Genomic DNA, 25,089 nt, shown 5'->3' on the forward strand with positions numbered 1-25,089 from the left:
CTGGGTATGTTGTTGTTGTTAATTAATAACATGCCTAGTTTATTATAGTACCCCTATTAAATGATGTTTACATTTTAATTTGAAGAAAAAGTAATTAATGCAAAGCGTAAAACATGAAAAAGAAAATTTGTCTCTTCTTAATTAATGAAAAATTAAATTAGAAAATTTGGGACGGATATTTTGAGACGGAGAGAGTACAGCACATTAATACAAGTTGAATTTTGTTTCTTTTGGTATTATTTCTAGTAAATGTAATTTTAATTAGAAGAGGTTTTATAATTTTACGCCTAAAACAAAAACTCGCTTAATGCCCAAGCGTACGACAGACGGATGGGGCTTACGCGTTACGATATCTTCGCTTCTACAGATCGCTCCGATATGTTCTTACTACATTCCGCCTCGGAGCTCGCCCCCAAACGTCTTTAATATGGTGTATAAGAATAATACAAAATATAATATATTAGTAATGCTAGTATTAGTTATACTTGCATTGGTTATGATGAGATTTTCTTTATGCAGTGTTTCGTTTAGTGCATTAGAAATAATAAGCATTGCCTAATTTCTTTTAAAAAAGCTATTTATTTACAAAATACCATTCCTAAATATTGCTCAAAGGGTGTAGAAAAGGTTATGAGGAACGATTGTATCTTTAATTATGCTAATACATGTATTAGCATTTATTGCATTACTAATACCTTAAATTTTCATTTTTTAGTTATATACACCTTAATACCAAATACTTCTGACGCACTCTACCAAATGACCCCTATGAGACCATTTGGTATTATCTATTGGTCATGTTTTAATTTAATTCTTTGTTTGATAGGATATTTAGTCTATGTATTACTGGCTACATGTATTAGTCATATATCCTATTTACCCTCTGTTTGGATGGTGATTTTTCATAGTATGGTATAGTTTTTAAGAGAATCATATTTGTTTTGATTATTTCTTAAAATATATGGCATAATATGGTTTAATTTCATAGTTTGATAACCATGAAAATCTCAATTTTATGTAATCATCGATTTGGTAGTATCCCATGATTTGCTTCTTTTTTTCTTCAGTTATACCCTTACTTAATATTAAGTAATTTTATTTTATCCTTTACCTTATATTATTTAACTCCACCTCGTACTCTGATCCCCAACCCCACCAACCTCCCCCCTCAACCCCCGCCCCCCCTCCCCCAAAAAAAAAACCCACCTAATTTTTTTTATTTAAAATATTTCAAAAACTTATTCGTACCTGACACTCATCCACAAACCACCCACCACCACCTACTAGCCCCTCCTCCATCAATTTCTTTTTTATTTTTAAAATTTATTTCTTAAAACTTTTAAGAAAAAATTCTTACACCACCTCTTCCCCCTACCAGCTCCCCCCTTCCTGCCCCCCCCCCCCCCCCCCCCCAAACACACACACACAAAAAAAAGAGATATAATTTTCTTTATTAATTTTCTTAAAAAAATTAGAACTTTTTTCTTACTCCTAACCCACCCAAAATATTTCTTTAAAAAAATTAATTTTTTAATCCCACCGCTATTTATCATATACGTTTTCATTATTTTGTGTTAAATATATACAAATGCTTTTAGAAAATTTTTTCTACTTATGTTACGAACACAAGAAAATAAGTAAGAAATAATTTATTTTCTTGAAAAATATTTTTTTGGGGATCCCATACCGAACGCACCCATAGCATACGCAAAAAATGCATTCAAACTTTGTACTTGTCGTCGGTGTCACGTCTTTAAATTAAAAAAAAATTGTTATTATAAAAATAAATTCGATTATATTTATTTGATCTGCTATTTTATTAACTTTGTTAGAATTTACATGAATTTAATAACTTAATATATCTGCATGACATAATTATGATAAATTAATAGAAAGAAGATTATTTTATTAACAATTATTGATAAATTTAACATTTATAATAATTAAGGACATTTTAGTAAACTTACCAGTTACAATACAGTACCATACTATTAAACTAAATAATTAAACTGTCATTGAACAACAGTGAACGATACAGTCTATTCAAACATTGTACTGTACTATACCATATCATATGATATCGTACATTATAAAACCATGGCAAACCACCATCCAAACAAAGTGTAGGGGTCATTTGGTAGGGTGTATAAGAATAGTGAAAAATATGATATATTAGTAATGCAAGTATTAGTAATGCTTACATGAGTTATGCTGAGATTATTTCTTATGCAGTGTTTGACTTAGTGTGTTAAAAATAACTTGCATGGCATATTTTTACATCAAAAATATATTTACAAAAGTACCCTCCACAAATATAAATTAAAATGATGTGGAAAAGGTTTTGAGGGGTTATTGTGCCTTGCATTAAATTCCATTGCATTGTTAGTACCAAAAATTTTCGTGGTTATGAATAGCATAATACTCCTTCCGCTCACTTTTACTTGTCACTAATTTTCTAATTTGATTTCTAGTTTTATTTATCATTTTTGACATATCAAGAGAAGACAACTTCTTTTTTCCTATTTTGCCATTAGCATTAATTATTTTTTTTCAAATTAATTTCAAGAAACAATATAAGCGTCATATAATAGGAATAATATGATAAAATAGTCATATTATTAAATTTTTTCTGAATAGATGTGTCAACTCAAAATATGACAAGTAAAATCAAACAGAGGGAGTACATAGTAAAATTGAAAAAGTGTAACAAACAGTGTATTACTAATACGCAGAGCTAATGCGTTCATTACTTTTCCTAATGTATCCTATCAAACCAGAACTAGTAATATCCGAATAAATATGATTACAGACTGAACTATTCTTAATACACCAACTAGCCAAACTATGACAATTTAAGATAAGGAGTCCCACATAGACAAAAATATAAGAAACGTTGGATATATAAGTAAGAAAGTCTTACTTCCTAGTGACGCGTTTTAAAGCTGTGCGGGCCTGGGCCCAGAGCGAAAAATATCACTAGTGAGTGGAGTAGGGGGTTTATCGGGCCTTTGTGGCTTGGGATGCCAGTCGCGACCAGGGTCCCTGATCGGATCGTGACAAGAATGGTATCAGAGCCGCTCCTGTGTCAGCCCCATCGATATAGGTCAGAGTTCAACTTGAGTTTAGGTAAATCCCGATAAGGCGGTGCATGTGACACCCCAACTTAGGATAAGGAGTCTCACAACGACATGGGTCAGAGTTCAAAGGGATGTTGGTATATAAGTAAGAAAGTCGAAAGTCTTACTCGACGTATTTTAAAGTCGTGCGGGCCTGAACCCAGAGCAGACAATATTACTATTGGGCGGGCTAAGGGGGGTTTCTCGGACCTTCGCGGCTCGGGATGCCTGTTGCGATCAGGACCCCGGGTCGGATCGGGTCGTGACACAAACGGTAGATAAGAAATAATCTCGATGCAACTAATCTCTCCATTCTCTATTTAGTAATACTATTGTTATACACCATACCAAACAAACGAGTCGACCCCTAAATGGAATCATGAGGCTTCATTTAATTACTGAATTTGCTGTGCGCTGCTAGTTTTCGAGGTATCCATCCCAGTCACTATAGGGGTACATTTGGCCAATTGCCACATCTAAAGATCATCCCACTATCCCAGTAACCTTAGCATCAACAATTGGAAGACAAGCAGCAGTTCAAGAACACCAAGGGGTAAATCCCCTTTTTATCTCAACTCTGTATTTTTTTTAATCAGGAAAGTCATTGATATGAGAGTTGCCAAAAATAACACTTAAATCACTTATAAACAAGATACTCTCTCCGTCTTAAATTATTCGTCCCAAATTTTTTAATTTGATGTCCCATTTTACTTGTCTTTTTTCATTAATCAAGATATGACAAATTTTTTTTTCATGTTTTATCCTTTGCATTAATTACTTTTTCTTCAAATTAAATTATAAACTTCATTTAACAGGGGTATTATGATAAATTAGGCATGTTATTAATTATTTTTCTTAATCAATATGTCATCTCAATTTGGGACAAGTAATTTGAGACGGAGGAAATATGTATTAAAAAAAAAAAAAAGGGTTGGCAAAAGACTAGAAAAATATTTCTTCCGAAGGAGGCACGGTAACTTTTAATCTTGGTTCGCTTGATTAACGAATAAACATATCTAGAGCCCGTATGGATAGAATTAAAATAATTTTTTAGGTTAAATGATTAACAGTTTAAAATAAGTTTTTATAAATTAAGTAAATAAGTGGTTGGATAGAAGTGTTCAAAAAGAAAAAAAATTATTGATGTGTTTGGTAAACAAGTCATGTTAAATATTTTTTTATTGTCAAAATAACTTAAATATCCTTAAAATTATTAACACCATAAATAAGGTTAATTATTTATAATTTTTAATTCTAATAACTCAAAAATAATTCTGTTTAAATGCAATTTCAACGTAAAGTGATTATGTGAGGTCGATTTATAAATATAAGTTACTTTTTTATTTTTAAATGTTAGAACATAAAAATTGTAAGATATTTTTTATATAAAAATCGCATTATATTGTAATATTGTAAACTTGTAACAATTTGACTATACTAAAAAATATGTAAACCTTCGACGTAATGATGGATTCGCTGAAAATAAAGGATAGAGATGAAGAGAAATTGGAGGGAAGAGACGAGAAGAAGCAGCAAAGAAAAAAAGAAAGAAAAATTATATATTTAAGGGCTACAAGTTCAGCGTATTGTTGGAATTGGAGAAAAATATAAGGATAAAAAGGTAAATGTTTTAGTCAAACCTAAAAAAATTTAATCTAAAAAGTGAAAAACTGGGGTATCCAACTTCTCACTTTTTTATTTTTTTAATCAGTTTTTAACTTTTTTTAATCACTTTTTAATTTTATCAAACACCCAAAAAAGCAAAAAATAAGACTAAAAGTTGAATTGATCAAATTTTAATCCTATTCAAACGGGTTCTTTATCTTCGATTAACTAGGTATACACTTTGATATTATAACATTAAAGCCTCATTTATTTTTATTAAGATTAGGTAATTGAAATTTTAATGTATATTTAAATAATTAAGATGTTGTCTTTGTATTTGAATAGTAAATGATTATGATGGTTTATTTTTCAATATCTGAATATGAATAATTCATTTATTTTTTAACATAATAAAATAGTACAATTCTACTAAAAGGTGATTGAATATTAAAAATAAAAATTTAATAGCATAATGTTATTATTTGAGAAAAAGTGAAATATTTTTGTTTGTTAATAATGTTAGAGATGATTTGTAGTGATGTTGGGGGTAATGGTCGGTGCTAGTAGTTAATAGTGATGGTGGTGACAGTGTGAGGGAAAATGTGTTGTCATAGAGATTGACACGGGGATGGTGATGGTGTTTGTGATAGTAAAATTGGTTAATGCTAGTAATTGATGGCTAAAGAATATCCGGCGGTTGATGATAGTATTGAATGGTAGTTGACGCTGATGCTAGTTGTGATGGTGGAAGTAGTTCGTAGTAAAGATTGATTGCTTGATAGTAGTGGCTGATAGTGGCGACAGAGATGGCAATAGTGATGGGTGACAATGGATATTATTATAATGATAGAAGTGATAAATATGAAAGCAACTCCAATATAGGTGACAACAGTGGTGGTTGTCAATGGTGTTGGTGATTGTGGTAACAGAAGTAGTTAGTGTTGATGGATGGTGATTGTGGAAAAAGTGGTTATTCTATATAAAAATACATCTTAATAATTTTAGACTTGGTTCAAGACTTTAATAATACCTACTAAGACCAAGTAAATGCTTAAATCATAGAACAAACAGATTTTCCTAATGACTTAAGAGCTGAACTTATTCAGATTCAAATTTCCATCAAGTACAAAGAAATAAAGATCGCACTTCCAACACTTCTCGTTTGGTTGATGATTAGAAAGTGAGGTATTCTTCTATTAAATTATCATAACTACTAATACAACATTTTGGTAGCATTTTTATATAGGATAATAAACAAAATAACTGATACATAAATTAATAATATCTTACACAACTAAGTCATAAATAATTGAACCCTACATTATTAATCTCTATATTATATACTATTACCTTGCTCAGCAACCAAAAAGATTCCTAATAGGTCTGCCCCTGGTTTCATTTCAGTGTCACAGTCAATTTATTTATGAGTTACTATATGTGTTTTGTGGATAGGATAGATTTGGTCCCTCCCAATCTGGCCTTTGTTACTCTGAAACATTGCTTCTGATAGATACATTTATGTATAGCTGAGCAAAAGAGGCTGTCACCTATTATTGTAATCTGTATTGTAAAGTTGAGTGTAGAATTAATCATACAGTCACAAAATAAGTACATGATTCGTGCATGTACGTATTAGTTTTCTTTCTTTCATGTGTAAGCTAAAAATTCCGAGGACCGAATGTCGTTCATGTCCGATCGTATTCGTATCCTTTTATTTTGCAGTGACCAGTAGGAGCCAGAATATACCTATGTTTTTCTTTTACGACTTTTGTATTTGTCTCAATTTATGTGATAGTATTTAATTGATATGAAGTTTGAAATATAAACGATGATTTTTGAAATTTATGATCTAAACTAAGTCACATATTTGCTTATTGATCAATTGTTACTGAATTAGTAATGTGTATCAGACTTTTCAAAATCCTGAGACTTCAACTTGTGTTACACTGATATTTCAGTTCGATCATTTTTTTCTCTTTCTCGATAGATAGATAGATAGATTGATAGATAGATAGATAAAAGAGTGCCAAAAAATATATGACCTAGTTGTCTTGCCAAATTTTAAAAGGCTTTCTGGTCATTTATCGTACATTTTACTTTCAATCTTCAATGACAGTCAAATCTGAGAGCTTCTAAAATTTTTTTTTCTTTTTGTTGAAAAATATTCTATATGTAAATTTTAAATTGTGTATTGCAAATTGTAACCAAACAGTTGTATAGTTATTGAACTATCGAATGCAAGTTGTAGCAATTTTGTTAAAATATACTATAATAATAATTTATTTTAAAATAAAAATAAAAAGATTTAAAGTATATATATTTACCTCTCTCTTAAATAGTTATTTAAATTTAAAGAAAATGGTCTACTACCCCCAAACCTTTAGTCGAAATCTCAACTACACACTTAACCTTTAAAGGTGACCTATTACCCCCTGAACTATTTTAAAATAAAATTATTACCCGCCGAACTATTTTAAAGTGGAATTATTACCCCTCGAAAATTGACAACCAGTCATTAGGAATGTGGGTGTGATGCACGCGCTGTCACGCAATTTCACGTCATATTCCTTTTTTTTTACTATAAAAATTTAATTCCACGTCATATGCCACGTCATATGTCTTCTTCTTCTTCTTCAATGGCATAATGAATCATATGGAATTCACACGATAGGTAATCTTATCAAAATCAAATCAACAATTAATATTCGAAAAAATATTTAATTTTCACAAAATGTCGCCGCCTTCAATGGTGCAGTTTCAATGGTGAAACACCATTGGACTGTGACGGCGCCGAAAAATTCAAAATTCTGGCAACTTTATTCTTTTTGATGAATTTCAACATTCTCAACGTCAATCAATTTTTGGGGAGCTAAGGAATGATTTTAACACAGAAATTAATTTGAATTTCTCGATCTAAATTGATTCAACAGTCTCATGTAATTCGAGTTCTTGGATGTCATTGAAGAAAAAATGACATTGGTGAGTTTTTGGATGCCATTGAAGAAGAAGAAAAAAAATTGAAGAAGAAGAATGGAAGAAGAAGAAATGTCATTAATGAGTTCTTGAAGAAGAAGAAGAAGAAGAAGAAGAAGAAGAAGAAGAAGAAGAATAAGAAGAAGAAGAAGAAGAAGAAGAAGAAGAATGGAAGAAGAAGAAATGTCATTGATGAGTTCTTGGATGCTATTGAAGAAGAAGAAAAAAAAAATTGAAGAAGAAGAATGGAAGAAAAAAAAATGTCATTGATGAATTCTTGGATGCCATTGAAGAAGAAGAAGAAAAATTGAAGAAGAAGAAGAAGAATGGAAGAAGAAGAAATGTCATTGATGAGTTCAAGGGGTAATAGGTCACCTTTAAAGGTTGAGTGTGTAGTTGAGATTCCGATTAAAGGTTGGGGGGTAATAGACTATTTTCTCTTTAAACCTATTTGCTCTCATTTTAATAAGTGTGTAGTAATAATTATTCCCCATTTATACTTTTTCTTTATCCGAAATTAATTTTTTCTTCGTTCAGCAAAATTAACATATTGAATCAACACCAATATCAATCATGACTAATACTGATTACTTTTTTTATTGAAATAAAAAATTATTTGATATCAAACAATTATCAATTAGTTTATTTTCAATATGTACGATGATAATTTTTCATTTAATATCCATTACATACACTAAAAAGTTTATGTAACATACAACATCAATTTTCTTAGCACTGTCACATTCATGAAATTTATTTTGGACAAATGTGACATATACAAAACTTCATTGATATCAATTTCATACATTAAGAACTCATAAAAAAAAAAATTAACAATGAAATAAGTATTTAAAATCGATTCAATGAAATTTATTAAACTAATTCATGGATATCGTATAATGTTCATACACTAAAAATAGTTATAATAATATATCATTTGTATGCAGAATTTTACATATCAATTTCATAAATTGATACCCCCAAAATTGAAAATCATTTAAAATATGACTTTATTATATATAAACTGATTGCAACTTAATCATTTAAAATAATACACTACATTGTATACGATTTTCACAAATTAAAACTAAATTATTAACATAATTTTTGTTGGCATCAATTTCCATGCGGTAATTCTACCACCAATTATAATTTAAAATTCATGAAGTAAAAATAAAAGATACTGTACTATATCCGTAATTATAGAGAGATTGGGTAGAAGAAACTATGGAAAGAGAAGAAAAATGTGTGTTTCCTTTTAAAAATTTAAATATAAATATATTGAAGAAATAAGAAAAAACATGCACATGTCATAAATTAATAAAAAATAAAAAAGAAGAGTAGAGAGAATAGAGAGAGTAATTCTTATTTCTCTTAAAAAATGAATTATAATGAAGCAAAACACCTTTATTTATAGGGAAAAACTAACCTTGGGATTTGTAACTTTTTCATAAATAGACATACATAATATATGGTAAAATAGGTACTCACTATATATGGTAAAGTAGACATTCACTATATATGGTATATTTATAACACTCTCCCTTGAATGTCTAATTGATAGATAATGTGTCTAGTTAAAACCTTACTAGAAAAAACCCAGTGAAAAAAAAAATCTAGTGAAGGAAATAGAGTACACATCTCTAACAATACGCATATAGGCTGCCTCATTAAAAACCTTACAAGGAAAAATCAATAGGACAAAACATCGTAAGAAAAAAAGAGTACATCGCGTATTAACTCCCCCTAATGAGAACATCCTTGAGTCTTTGCATCCCAATCTTATGCACCATCTTCTTGAAAGTTGAAGTTGGAAGAAACTTGGTGAATAAATCAACCATATTATCACGTGAATGAATTTGTTGCATGTTAATATCACCATTCCTTTTGTAGCTCATGTGTATAGAAAAACTTTGATGAAGTGTGCTTCATTCTATCTCTTTTGATGAATCCTCCATTAAGATATGCTATGTATGTTGCATTATCTATGTATCAAACTGTGGGTGCATTGTCACATTTCAAACCACATTTTTTCAAATGAGATGTATCATGGACCTCAACCATACACATTCTCGGCTAGCTTCATGAATAACTATTATCTCATCATGGTTCAATGAAGTGGCTAGATAGACTGCTATGTATATCTCTAAGATATAGCAGTATCTCCACATGTAAATATATAACTTATTTGAGATCAAGCTTTATACAGGTCAAATAAATACCCAACATCAGCATAACCAACAAGATTGGGACTACAATCTTTAGAGTAAAATAAGCTCATATGTTTGATCTTATTTCGATGTCTGCTAGTAAGAGCAAAACTATACCGTGCTAACAAATTGACCTAAAAAGATTATGTTATGCCTTGTAGTATTTGCAAGATATATTAGTGCACCAATTGCACTAAGATATGGTACTTCATAACAAAAGAGTTCCTCATTTTTTTCTTGAGATCGGAATGAATCCTTATTCAATTATGCATGTTTCTCATTTAAGCAAATATTCTATTGCTTTTGAAAACTCTCCAAGAGTTTCAATAAATTTCAAGCTATAAACTTATACAATATAAGGATTCTAAATAAGTTTTCTAGAAACTTTTATATGCTTCAAACATCTTGAATCCTTAGAAAGTTTTTATTTAAATTTTGTCAAGTGACAATATTCAACATTTCATATGTGATATCTTCAAGTGTCTGAACTGCAAATCAAATAAATTTTACATTTACCAAGATACATCCTTTCATGTCACTTGATAAATATTCTATGCCAGCATACTTAAATAAACGTAGAATTTAGATCCTCAATCTTTTACAATATTTCGTCAATATTGTATTTAAGATATCGTCGACGGTTTCTCATTTTGTATCAGTTCGCAATGTGACATAACATTTTGAAATCTCATCACTTCATTATTGTCAGGTACCTGAACCTTTCATAAGGTTTCATGAAGTGTTATGTCATAGGCTCTTCAAGAACACATTGTCTTCTTATTATGATTATTTGCTCCTTATCCTTTTCAAGGATTATTTCATTGGGAACCGATTAGTCTACCACACTTCATGCATGCGTAGACTTTGTCCTTTAAAAACGCAAAATAAGAGCAATTGTAGCTTAAATATGATACTAAATTTGAGTCAACAGATGCTTTCGGTATTTGATTTGAATTATCTTTTGAATGGGGATCTGAGATAATTCCTAACATATTTCCAGCTACTTATAATATCCCCTTATGTTAGAAAAACTAACATTTATCCTCCATCTTCATTGAGAAATCCATATTTGTGCATTATGGTATATTATTAATGTATACCGCACATCAAAACTATTTAGATGGAATAGTTGGTTCCTGATCTTGAACCAATTGAGAGAGAAGAAATAATCATAATTTATAAGTTTAATGCATACAAGTGTTATTGTATGCAACATATCATATTTCAGACCAACACATGAATCTTTGTTCTCATTAGCAATAGTTTAACTATTTATCGAAGGCATTCAATGTCAAACCATCATCATCAAGATTGTTTTGATTACACAATCTGAAAGTTATGCTCTTAACTCAATTTTATTGAGCAAGAAACTTTATGAATGTCAAACTGCAGGTTGACAATGAATGTACATGTGATCATCTTCTATCGATGCATTTTAATAGATCACATAACTGGTGAACGGACCCATATTCACCTTTTATACTTTTCAGATTTTGAGGGATCAAATTCCAACATTAGTTGGTCCAACTAACTTATCATGAGAACAAGCAACATGAATAATTCTTGAAGAATTTTTTATTTCTTCAACATATGTCTAATACTCAATATGCACATCTTCATTATGGCAAATCATTTATGTCAATAGATTAAATGATTTATATTTGTAACTCCAAGTTACCATAACATGTGCAAAAATTCTTTAGTAAACATTAGTTTTACTATTGCATGAATTTTGTATTAATAAATAATAACTCTTAGTTTATTATGGCATGTGATTTCATCATGCTTGGGTAAATTTTCACATTCGTGTTTCTTATCACAGTAACTTGAAGATATTCAATCTTCCAATTATTCTACCTCTTTTAGAGGTGGATTGTGATATCTTCACAACAAAGAATACGTTCGAGTGTATATACAGTCACATTCACCCCCAGAGTATAGATCTGTATTTATAATAATCGAAATTCTCAATCCCAGAAATGAAATATAATCATGCCTTAAGCATTCTTATTTTCAGGAAGAATGAAATATAATCATGCCTTAAGCGTATTAAATTATGATAGTTACTTCAAAAGCAAATTGAGGCATACATATAATTTATCGTTACCACATTCAATTCAAGGAATGGAGCATATTTAATGGGACATGTTTCATCACTTTTCACCAAATATTCATTATTTTGTCTTAACCATCATAATATCATCAATATGGTGCATTGAGATTCAAACTCAACATTTTATCCATATAAAGGCGTTTTAGGCATAAATCGATGGGACTTGAACCCAACATATTATCATGATCCCTTTTGATAATATTGTTCTTGAGGAATAAAGTTAAAACATAATGGTTCCAAATTAATTATTTTTTCTCAAATTCAACAATAATTATATTACTAGTAGTAAAAGACAAATAACATAAGGAATTACTAACCTTGAAATTCTTTAGATTTATAATCTCACCTATTTGGCAGAGTCTCGTGCTGATAACGTGTTATAAACTAATAAAGAATAAAAAAGAAGAGTAGAGAAAATAGAGAGAGTATTTTGTATTTCTTTTGAGGAATGAATTACAATGAAGCAAAATCCCTTTATTTATAGGGGAAAATTAACCTTGGGGTTTGTAACTTTTCCATAAATAAACTTACACAATATATGTGGTAAAGTAGGTATTCACTATATATGGTAAAGTAGACATTCACTATATATGATATATCTATAACAATTAATAGATTTCATGATTTCAGTCCACATAATAACTAAGTCTTATTAAAATGAAAGACTTTTTTTTTTTTAACATAAATATAGAAAAAAAAAATTTCTTAATTTTTTTGTTTTAAATCTGGCATTAATTTTTTTTTTTCCTAGTTACAATCTAAAAGGCATTGGTATGACTTGCAATGTATAATTTAGGAATGTATGTTTCGATTTTTTTGTTTTGTTTTTTATCATTTACCCTGCATTTGGCTTTCCCAAGTCCCATAGCAAATTCTTCATCGTGAAGTATACCTTTTTTAAATTAATAAATATTTGAAAATTGTGTAAAATATATTATAAAATATAATAATTAATAATTTAAAATATTTAAAAAATATAAAAAAATTAATTAATTATCAAAATTTTATTAGTATCATATTAATTAAAACAAAGAAAGTCACATATATTATTCAAAAATAATATAAAATATAAATTATAATAATTAACAACTTAAAATAATTAAAAAACATATTAATATTTGTATGACTCTCCAAATTCCATCTTGATAACCTAAATGCTAGAAAATCATAGGGAGTGTGAAAAGTGTCCATCCACATGTTAAATTATTGCAAATGTGACAAGTGTCTATCCACATGTTCACTGTTCAAGCAAAAACACAATAAAAATTTAAGTATTTCGTCTCCTCTATTGTATTCTGAGCCTCCCAAAGCTTATATATATCTATATGTCTCAATGTTGATTCTTAAAAAATTTATATTATGTATAATTTTATTATTTAATTAAATTTTTTATTTATTTGATTGATAAATTTTAAGTTAGATATATATTATTATATTCAGATTGATGAAATTTATATAACAATATTTTAAATTATTCAAACTTTTATGACATTGATAGTCAGTTATATTTTTAAAATAATGTCAATTTTTAAATATTATGATTTATAATATTTTTTCTTTTATTCTAGTAATTAGAAGTGATATAGTAAAATTATTAAAACTAAAACTTGTGAATTTTTTTAAGTGGTCCTATATAAGACGTCAAGTTAATTTAAAACATCAAAAAATTATTTATCATTTCGTGCCTATTTTATCTTTTTAGGAGTGATATAGTAAAATCACAATTGAAGCAGCTAAAGAAGTCATATTTACCATGAGCAACCTGCTTCAACTACTTATTGTGACTTATTATATAGGATATATATGTACTAGATATTGAAGCATCTGTGCTAGCACAGGCCCAATATATATTATTTTTTATTTTAATTTATGTGACGCAAATATAATTTAGATAATCTCTTATTAAAATAATTTAAATTTATAATTATTATGATTTATAATATTTTTTCTTCCATTTCAGTTTAAGTGATAAATATAATTTTGAGAGTCAATCGAATATTTTATATTCTTAAGTTGTTAATTATGTAATTTATAATGCTTTTAGCATAATTTTTTAATAAGATATTAATACTCTCTCAATCCCAGTTTACGTATCTTCTTATGTTTAGATAATATATATTACTTTATGTCTTCCTCTGTTCCATCGTAATTTCTATGACACTAATATAATTTTAATGGTCAACCAAATGTTTTATATTGACAAATCATTTTCTGTATATTTTTTTTATAAAATATTATTTATTTTTCAATACTTAGATGACCATAAAAATTAATAAGGGTGATAAAATAAAAATAGGATTGAAATAATGAAATAAAAATAGGATTGAAATAATGAAGCAGACATATCTTAAATAACTTATAACAATTAGTTAGAAGTGATATAATAAAATTACGATAAAAAATACTTGTGAAAAGAAAATTAAATAGACCCCATATAAGACATCAAGTTAATTTAAAATATCAAGAATTAATTTATCATTTTATGTTCAATTTTTTTTATTATATATTATTAATATTTTAATGCTGAAGTGACTTATAATAATTAATTAAGAGTGATACAATAAAATTATGATTGAACAGCTGAAGAAGGCATGTTGAAGACTGCCTGCGTATTGCCCTTTATTATTGGTTAGAAGTTAGAAGTTAGAAATTAGAAATATATCGCCGAGTTACGGATGGTTTAATGTTGATATTTGAGAATTTTTCTATTATTTAGTAAAAATGTTCGTTTGCTTAATTAATAAATATATTATTATATTTAAATTAATGAAATTTATATAAAAACATTTTAAGTTTTTTTTTTTATAATAAAATGTAAATATTACCATTATCAAGTAAATTTGCATACAACTAAAGAGCATATGATCCACCTATCCCAAACACAGATAGATAGAATCAAGCCTCAGGAGATTACCACACTGTATTTATAAAGCCTATACATTTCTTAGCAAATTTGATCTCTCTGTACATCCTAATCCTTTCTCGCACAACTTTCTGTATTTATTGTGTAATGAACTCTATGTTGACACGATGATTTCTAAAATTCTTCTCATTCCTAGTTAGCCATAGACCATGTACCATTGCTCTGAAGACAGCTGCAACAGTTTCCTTCTTAAACTTGTTCCACTGCTTCTTCCTTATCAACTGGATGGTTTGCTACACACTGTGATTAAGCACTTTGATCGCCAACCAACTTGTTAATTTGTCCTATACTGTAATTGCTATCTCACAATTGCAGAATAAATGTTTGGCATCCTCTACTGCTGTTGTGTTGGGTTCGAAATCGAGAGGGCGTCATGCGGAAGCTATTAGTTGCAAATCATTGTGGTGACAATTCAGAAGACACATAAACAATACTAAAAAACTTAATATTATTATATTATTTGGTCAATTGACCTACATATAAAATCTAATGTTAAAAACATAAAAACTAATGAGAGAGAAAATCTCCTCCAAAACAAAGACTCTTTAAAGACTACATTGTGGATGTTATTGTGTTATCGTATGAGAAGGGGGTCTTCTATTTATAGATTTTCAAAATCTTTCCTCCAAGAAAGAGGTTAGCCAAATATGGAAAAGAATTATATTTTTTTTTTTCAGGAAAAGTAAAAGTAATTATGGTAACTTTTATTTTCATTCAAAGAAAAAGTAAAACTTTAATATAGTAAGAAAATCAGAGCAAAAACCCTAACAAATCTCCCCTTTTTGACTTGATTTTCTTCAAAATATTCTTGATCCTCCTTCTTCTTGTGCATGATCTTCGTTCTTCACATAAATCCTTCATATATCACTATTGTTTGGCATGTTTAAAAATGGAGCTTTTGGGTTAAAAGTATATGAGCCCTTTTCGGATTAAAAATATTGAAGCCCTTTTGCAGGGTTAAAAGTGAGCTTTATTTTCAAATATGTCACAGCAGGATTGTTGAAAATATAATTGACAATTATCTCCACATGTAGCTTTGGACATATATTTTTATTATTATCAAATTGGTTGCAGCTTGATTTTGAAATCGTTTTGAACCTGTTTAATCTCGTCTCACCACATCATTGGACCATTGAACCGTAAGCTCTGATACCACTTGTTGGGTTCGAAATCGAGAGGTCATCATGCGGAAGCTATTAGTTGCAAACCATTGTGGTGACAATTTAGAAGACACATAAACAATACTAAAAAACTTAATATTATTATATTATTTGGCCAATTGGCCTACATATAAAATCTAATATTAAAAACATAAAAACTAATGAGAAAAAATCTCCCCCTAAACAAAGACTCTTTAAAGACTGCATTGTGGATGTTATTGTGTTATGGTATAAGAAGGGGGGTCTTCTATTTATAGAGGTCCAAAACCTTTTCTCTAAGAAAGAGGTTAGTCAAATATGAAAAAGAATTATATTTTTTTCTTTCAGGAAAAGTAAAAGTAATTATGATAACTTTTATTTTTCTTCTAAGAAAAAGTAAAACTTTAATATAGTAAAAAAATCAGGGCAAAAATCCTAACATGCTGTTCACAAAGCACACATTCTCTACTATCTATGTTGATACCAAGCCTTTGTAGTCTCACTTTAATGAGGAGTTTATCTTGTACTGCCAGCCACATGATGAAAATATTTTAAGTTGCTAATATGAAATCTATATAATTTTGAGAGCCAATATAAATTTTAAATATTGTTATAAAAATATTTAAAATTCTTAATTATTGTGATTTATATTACTTTTCGTATAATAATTATCAAATATATAGTAAAATATTTAAAGTTAATTATTTTTATTTATAATATTCTTAATATAATTGAGTAAGACAAATAAACTAAAATGAAAAAAAATTAAATTTTTTCTAAAGTGAACCCCTGCTAAAAAAACATGTCAACGGAGTGGAGTCTGTTTGATAAATTCCACTCACACATCTTATATACTCCCTTCCTCCGATTTAACTTGTCATATTTTGACTTGTCACATTCACTAAGAAAAATAATTACTAACATAATTATTTTATCTCAATATCCTATTAAATGATGTTTACATTGTGTTTTAATTTAATTTATAAAAAAGACAATTAATATTAAGGATAAAATAGAAAAAAAAATTATTTTTTCTTAATATGTCTAAAATGACAAATAAAAGTAGAAATACAATCAGAAAATTAATGACAAGTAAAAGCAAAGAAAGGGAGTAGATAATAAAAAGATGAATACATCTTCAAAGTAGAGAAAAAAAATAGCTAAAAGTTTAAAAAAAGTTATTAAGTCCTTGAGAAGAAAGAAAAAAGTATTATGAATTATTATAATTAACAATTAAAAATATTTAAAATTAATATAAAAAATTTAATTCACTCATCAACTTTTATTTATATCACACGAAAATGAAACAGAAAAAGGAGCATAGAAACTATGTGCTCTCCCCCTCTTCTATACCAGTTGCTTGCTACTAGCTAATTAAAACATGGGCTCGTATATGCTTTGTATACTTTTCATAAAGTTTCCACTAATGCATCAAAAATCAAATACCATGGGACCTTTTATCAAGTAATTGGGATTTCTAATATATACATGGTGTAAATACGTTTATAAAGTAGGAATAAGGTTGCGTACACACTATCCTTTCAGACTTCAGTTGTAAGATTATACTAGGTATAATATGTTGTTGTTGCTGTTGTATACACAGTATTGGGGTGGCAATTTCAGCTCATATTTGTAAAAAGAGTCCATTTAACCTATATTTAGTGAATTGGATCACTCATATTTCAAATGGGTAAATATGAATTTCAACTCATTTTAAAATTTCATACAAATATGGATAAAATGGATAAAATATGGGTACTTATTTAAACACAGAGATCACCCACTTATGCTTAAAGTTTCTATTTTTTTTCTTTTCTTCTTCTTCTTTTTCTTTCTTTTTTCCTTTAATTTACTTTTTTTCTTTTTCATTTTTTTTTTACCCATTCCTTATAATTTTTTTTTTCTTTCTCATTTTTTCATCTATTTTTTATTTTTTATTTTTATTTCTTTTTTCTGTTGATGATCAACATATCATCCACATATTAACAAACAATGACTTGGTGATTTGATGTGTCTTTAATATATACACATTTGTCACATTCATTTAGCTTGAATCCGTTTGCCAACATGGTTTGGTCAAACTTTGCATGTCATTGCTTAGATGCTTGTTTTAGTCCATAAAGTGACTTAACAAGTTTACACACCTTATTTTCTTTTCCTGAAACCACAAACCCCTCAAGTTGTTCCATGTATATTTCTTCCTCCAATTCTCCATTTAGCAAAGCGGTTTTCACATTCATTTGATGGATTTGAAGATCATATACCACCGTTAAGGCAATTAACATTCGAATGGATAACTAATTGGAGGAAAGCGGTTTTCACATTCATTTGATGGATTTGAAGATCATATACCACCGCTAAGGCAATTAACCTTCGAATCGATGTTATCCTTGTTACTAGCGAGTATGTATCAAAGTAATCAAGGCCTTCTTTTTGTTTGAAGCCTTTTACTACAAGTCTTGCCTTGAATCTATCTCACTATTGACTGCCTCTTTCCAAAAGGATGAGTCTGACGACGACATCACTTCTTTAAATGTTTGAGGCTCATTTTCTAAGAAAAATGTTACAAAATTCGATCCAAACGAAGTTGACGTTCTTTGACGTATTACGTCTTGGATTTTCTTCATTATGTACATTTTCACTTGGTTCATCTCAAGGTCATTTAGATCCCCCACTAGACTGTTCATGTCTAATTTTATACGGATAAATGTTTTCAAAGAATTCAGCATTGTCTGATTCAATTACCGTATTTTCATTAATATTTGGATGTTCGAATTTATGAACCAAAAATCGACATGCTTTACTACTCTTAGCATATTCTATGAACACGCAGTCCACCGTTTTAGGTCCTATCTTAACCCTTTTAGGTATAGGAACTTGACCCTTCGCTAGACATCCCCACACTTTAAAATATTTCAAGTTGGATTTTCTTCCTTTTCACTTTTCATAAGGAATTGATTGTGTCTTACTATGGGAAACTCTATTGAATATAAGGTTGGTCGTAAGGATAGCCTCCCCCCACAAGTTTTGTGGTAAACCATAACTTATAAGTAAGACATTCATCATTTCCTTCAAAGTTCGATTTTTTTTTCTATAATTTCATTAGATTGAGGTGAATGTGGGGCCGTAGTTTGATGGATTATTCCATTCTCTACACATATTTGGCAAAAGGAGATTTATATTCTCTGCCCCTATCACTTCTTATCATTTTGGTCTTTTTGTCTAACTGATTTTCAACTTCAGTTTTATATTGCCTAAACGTATCTATTACTTCATCCTTACTATTTAGCAAGTAGACATAACAATATCTAGTGCAATTGTCAATAAAAGATATGAAATACTTTTTCCCACCACGTGATGGTGTTGACTTCACATCATAAATGTCAGTGTGTATTAAGTCTAAGGGATTGAAATTTCTTTCAACGGACTTATAAGGATGCTTTGCATACTTCGATTCCACACACATTTGACACTTTGATTTATTGCACTCAAAGTTTGGCAAAACTTCTAAGTTAATCAGTTTTCGTAACGTTTTGTAATTAACATGGCCTAAACGTTCATGCCATAAATCATAAGACTCAAGCAAATAAGAAGAATTCAAACTTTTATTTATTTCAACAGTCATTTCATTCATCTTATAAAGACTTTCGGTCAGATAAACTTTTTCTACATACATTTCTCCTTTTCTAATTACAATTTTTTCAGAAACGATTACACATTTGAATCTGTTCTTACTTAGAAGTGAAACAAAAATTAAATTCCTACGTAACTCCGGAACATACAAGACATTGTTAAGTGTCAAGACCTTTTCAGAAGTCATCTTTAAGCAAATTTTTCCTGTTCCTTCTACCGTAGCCATAGCGGAGTTAGCCATGTAGATCATTTCTTCTACTTGAGCCGGAGCGAATGACGAAAATAATTCTTTGTTGGCGCAAACATGGCGGGTGGCACCAGAATCTATCCACCATTCGCGAGGATTGCCCACCAAGTTGCATTCTGAGAGCATAGCACACAGATCATCACAGTCTTTGTTGGACTCAATCATATTCGCTTGATCCTTTTTCTTGCCTTTCTTTGGGGTACGACAATCTGTGGACTTGTGGCCAATCTTGCCACAGTTGAAGCATTTTTCCTTGAACTTTCTCTTGGGTTGATTGTTTTCTTGCTCAGCTTTTTTCCTTTTCTTGGAATTGTTTTGGTCATCTTCTATAATATGTGCTCCATTAATTGTAGAATTCCCCTTTGACCTTCTTTCGGCAGCTTTATTATCCTCTTTAATACGAAGTCAGACAATAAGATCTTCAACAGTCATCTCCTTGTATTTATGCTTTAAGTAGTTTTTGAAGTCTTTCCACAAAGGTGGTAGCTTCTCAACTATCGCTGCTACTTGGAAAGCATCATTCACAATTAAACCTACAACACAATTTATGTGAGTATTAAGAACATTTTTAATTTGTTCAACTAAGGTATTTTTCAAAGATATACCTTCTGTTAGGAGATCATGTATGATGAGTTGCAACTCTTTTACATGACAAACAATAGCTTTGCTATCTATCATTTTGAAGTCAGGAGCCGTGTAACAAGGAATTTCTTAATTCCCGCATCCTTCGTCTTATATTTTCGTTCAAGTGCCCCCCACAGTTCCTTTGATATCTTGGTTCCACTATAAACATTGTAAAGGTTATCTTAGAGACCACTCAGAATATAATTCCTGCAAAGAAAGTCCGAATGTTTCCAAGATTCTACAATAACAAAGCGGTCTTCGTCCGAGGTTCCTTCGGGCACCTCAGGAGCGTCTTCGCTAGTGAACCATTGCAGACATAAAGTGGTGAGGTAAAAGAACATCTTTTGCTGCCACCGCTTAAAGTCAATGCCCGAAAACTTTTTGGGCTTCTGCGCCGGTGCCATATGTTGCGGAGCATTTGCACGGCTTGTTGTAGCAATGCCGCCGCCATAGTCGTAGCATCATCATGCATTTGACTTTCAGTTGCCATTTTTCTGTCACCACAAGATAAAAAATACTTAGTATTTTCATAATACTACTTATGAAAATTAAGCAACTTTAAATTTTTCTTCTTGTTTCTAGTTAACAATGAAGTTTTTATAATTTCTAATTGTCAACCGAATGATCTTTAACTTGTGACAAAGTTTTTATGACTTCAAATCACTAGTTAAGTTCAGGCGGAGTAGGAAGTTAAAACTTTTAATCTCTTTGTACTTCGGGTATACAGAATCTGTATATTACAACACCAACTTCAACTTGAGTTCAAGTATAAACAAGAACACAATAAAGTATATCAAATACCCTCAACACAAGATCAAATTGACCTTTCCAAGAGATGTATTTTATGTTGCAAAAATTAAGATGAAACAGAAAATAGCCAAGTCGTTTGAATTCACGGATTTTCCTTAAGGAAATAATCCCCCTCACTATACCCGAGGTTGTGAAATTTTTCCTCCCAGGATAAAATGGCTAACAGACCAACGGTAGCGGCACCTTAAACGGTTGTAATATCTTAGAACTCACAGAACATTTTGAGTGATCACACAGAATATTTTTGAGACAAGAAGAGAGTTTTTAATCTGAAAAATTTGTACTAAACCTGTGGAAGAAACCAGGTTTATATAGCCACAACACGCCTCTTCTGAAAAGAGGCAATGGTTCACTTCAAAGGTTACACCTTTGCTGTAAGTTCATGTCTGCTCATCAAAGATTGCATCTTTTCCTAAACAGTCATCTCATTTCATGAATCAGTGTGTCACTTCATTGAAGGATTACATCCTTCTGAAGCATCATTTCAAACCATTGCAACCTTCTGTAGCCTCAGTTCAGAACATGAATCATTTCTGAAGCACTAGTTCGAAAACAATGCATCAGTTCACTTGAAACAGTGCAACTGTTACTGCATGTATATATAAATGGAGGTTCGAAACTGCAGAAATAATTTTACCGCATTTTTTCTTGGCATTTTTCGAAATTCAAATAAAGTTTGTCCAAAAAGATAAATCTCATCAATCGATCATTTGCCAAATCCAAAGCTAAAGCCGAAGCCAAGCCGAGCGACGACGACAATGGCAGCGCAAGACATCTATTATTTCTTGCCTCACTTGCCATGTGGAGTAAATGTTCTTGATTATAAACACTTTCAACTTCTATTCGTCCACCAATGTGGGAGAAAGAGTAAACTTTCTAATTTGGGAGTATATTTTTCATTTTAGTGTCTCCTTCCCCTCCATCATTTTATTCTTCATTTTCCATTCACACTTCTTTCATATATTATGAACCCAACAGCCCGAAGTCGAAACGTATTTTGGACCGAAAATCGATCTGGGGCTCCCAGGCTGACTGAGGAGCGGGAGAGTGGGCTGGCGTGGTGGGAGGGGTGGAATTTGTAGATAACAACCATAAGGAAGCATTTCCTCATTGGATTTCTCATCTTTTTCCAAGTGTATATGTACCGTATATACAATTGGAATTAGTGCATTATAACAAAAAAAAAAATCACTTTTAATCGAAGCAAAGCAGACGGGACCGGGGCAGAGAGGTGCAAATATAAAATATATTATGTAAACATGGCAATATTTTTTTTAAAAAAATTTATTTAAGTTGTTGAATCTCTTTAGCGTACATTTTTTTGAATTCCTGGCTCCGCATCTGCTGACTTATTGAACGATATGTACATTTGAGCTACCCCACAAATAATTTGGTAGGTTGATCAGTACATGGATTCGAAAACTATGGACTAATTAATTAGATCATTAACAAGACCAGTAGTTACAAAACAGTATATATATTTAAGACAAAAAAGAAAATACAAAGTTTGCAACTACCGGATTCCAATCAACTATCCTTTTTAAGCTCACAATGAGCATCTTGACAACCCATAATTCCTAACATGGTGGGACTTTGTCACTTTTTATAGATAAGAAAAAAATATATGTAATTATTAGTATTATTATACTTATGAGGCTGCAATTTTCTCAAAAAGGATTAGTCTGTTATCAGCCAGTCTAGTTTTGTATGCTGATTTTTTGTATTCAAACCATGTAAATTCTTTGTACAAGCTGCTATCTTCTCCTTCCATTAGTGATGGCAATGGTGCTATTTTTTCACTCAATGGTGGTCCTCCAAAATATATCATTGATAGTCTTGATTTCACACTGTTTGCCAACACCCTATGCTTCACACTCTTAAACCTTCCATTAGTCATAACCTGCAATCGAAATTAAATCGAACAATTTAATCTTAGTAGTTAAAAATTAAAATGAGAATGCATATCGGAATTAAAACGAATAATTTAATCCTTTTATGAAGATTGTTTCCCATGTTCGTGAGTTACCAATTGATGTTTGTATTGTGTAAAAAACTATGTTATTAGTAGATTGAACTTATAAGTTACAGATTCGAGCCGTGAAATCAGCTATTAATGCTTGAGTTGAGTCTGAATAACCTTTTTTGTATTACACACTTAACATACAATATTTTCCGAACTCTGCATGCACTAGACTACCTTTAAATTAATACACTTTATCACTAAATCATAGTTAAGTGATAATATGTACCTATTACAAAGACATTTGTCTTACATATATTAGTTTTGAGTAAACGCGGAATGAAACAACTAATTCAAAGTCCTATTATTAATATTTTGTGCAAACACTTAATTATATACACTTACAAGTCTCTTGTGTGTAAAAATCGACCCAAAAAAGCAATCAAATCCAATTGATAAAAGACACTTGTTTTGACCTCAATTTTATGAGCCACTGGAAGTTGGTGCAAGAAGAAAGAAAGTTCCTCCCGACAACAACATAAAGTGGAAATAAACAAACTTAAATTTTGTTTAATGTGAAAAGAGGAGGATAGTGTACCTGCAATGAGTCACCAACATTGACGAAGAATGAATTTTCATCTGGTGGGACGGACATCCAATCCCCATCTTTCAGTAATATTTGTAGTCCCGATGTGTTGTTCGATCTCAATACCGATATGATTTGTGGGTCTGTATGCTCTCCGAAACCAATCACATTGTTGCCATTGAATTCGTCAATCTCTGAACACGACGCGTAGTGATTCACCCTGAATACTGAGTCGCTTTTTTCATCCATCAATAGCTTACTGAATACATTCCTCTGATGAATCTTTAATCCCTCCGCCAACATTTCAAGAACCTCACACGCCATTTTCTGCACCTCTGTCACATAATCATTTACCGCAGCCCTACAATAGAAATCACTGTTACAAAGAAATGATATAATATCATGAATCGAGAATTTCAGACATTTACTCTGTTTGAGTGTCTTACCGGATGTTTTCTGGATTGAGACTTGATATAGATGCAAATTTCTGGTAATTGAATTCGGAGTTTGTCGATACGAGGATGTATTCGACCCAACCGATATCGCCTTTTTTCCCAATCTGTTTGTTTCCATAGCCGAAAGGGTCAGCGGGACCGGCTTTAAGTTTCTCAGGGAGGGGAGAAGAGAAGAATTTGATGGCTTCTGATTCGAGTTTACTTATGAATTCCATAGGGACATCATGGTTTACGACTTTGAAGAATCCGAATTCTTCGCAAGCCTTAACAATGAGGTTCATGGAGTCGGGTTTAGAGAGGTCTATTAATGGAACGCCATTGAAGAATGAGGTTGCTTTGGACAAGATCACCATGGTTGCTCTTGGTGAATAACTAAGTTGACAAAGTAGGATTATTTTTGTTGTTGTATGAGCTTTTGTGTAGTTGCTATTTATAGGGAATTCTGAGGGGTCACTCGTACGGATAATGTTTAATTCTTATCCTTCAAATTCATAATCTTAAATATTTGTTCTTCACCATTTTAAGTTATAAAATACCCTTTATATTTTAAAAAAAAAAAAAATCGCAAGACAAACAAAATTCGCTTAGCACGGATTTTGTTTTGCAAGCTATAAACGTCTTAAAGCATAGTATTATAAAATTCAAATTAAGTCTTATAGGGGCGAAACACGTGTCTAGCAAATTTCTTTTGCCCT

At 30.4% G+C, this 25,089-nt stretch overlaps 1 protein-coding gene across 1 annotated transcript; it reads right to left on the reverse strand.

Annotated features, from left to right (window-relative positions):
• Positions 1-22,854: 22,854 nt before the first annotated feature.
• On the reverse strand, positions 22,855-24,820 carry LOC107852040 (gibberellin 2-beta-dioxygenase 1). The gene is made up of 3 exons (XM_016697092.2): positions 24,386-24,820; positions 23,952-24,300; positions 22,855-23,293 (listed from the first exon to the last, which is right to left on the reverse strand). The coding sequence occupies exons 1-3, from the start codon at positions 24,745-24,747 to the stop codon at positions 23,042-23,044; spliced, it is 963 nt and encodes a 320-aa protein (XP_016552578.2). The 5' UTR covers positions 24,748-24,820; the 3' UTR covers positions 22,855-23,041.
• Positions 24,821-25,089: the final 269 nt, after the last annotated feature.

Source organism: Capsicum annuum, chromosome 7 (assembly GCF_002878395.1).
Source record: "Capsicum annuum cultivar UCD-10X-F1 chromosome 7, UCD10Xv1.1, whole genome shotgun sequence".
NCBI classification, from domain to species: Eukaryota; Viridiplantae; Streptophyta; class Magnoliopsida; order Solanales; family Solanaceae; genus Capsicum; species Capsicum annuum.

Excerpts from the sequence above, each read along its gene's own strand:
- LOC107852040 (XM_016697092.2), bottom strand. The coding sequence starts at position 24,747 with ATGGTGATCTTGTCCAAAGCAACCTCATTCTTCAATGGCGTTCCATTA. Across the intron at positions 24,301-24,385 it reads CTCAATCCAGAAAACATCCG|GGCTGCGGTAAATGATTATG; the intron begins GTAAGACACTCA and ends TTTCTATTGTAG. Across the intron at positions 23,294-23,951 it reads ATGTTGGTGACTCATTGCAG|GTTATGACTAATGGAAGGTT; the intron begins GTACACTATCCT and ends TTTCGATTGCAG.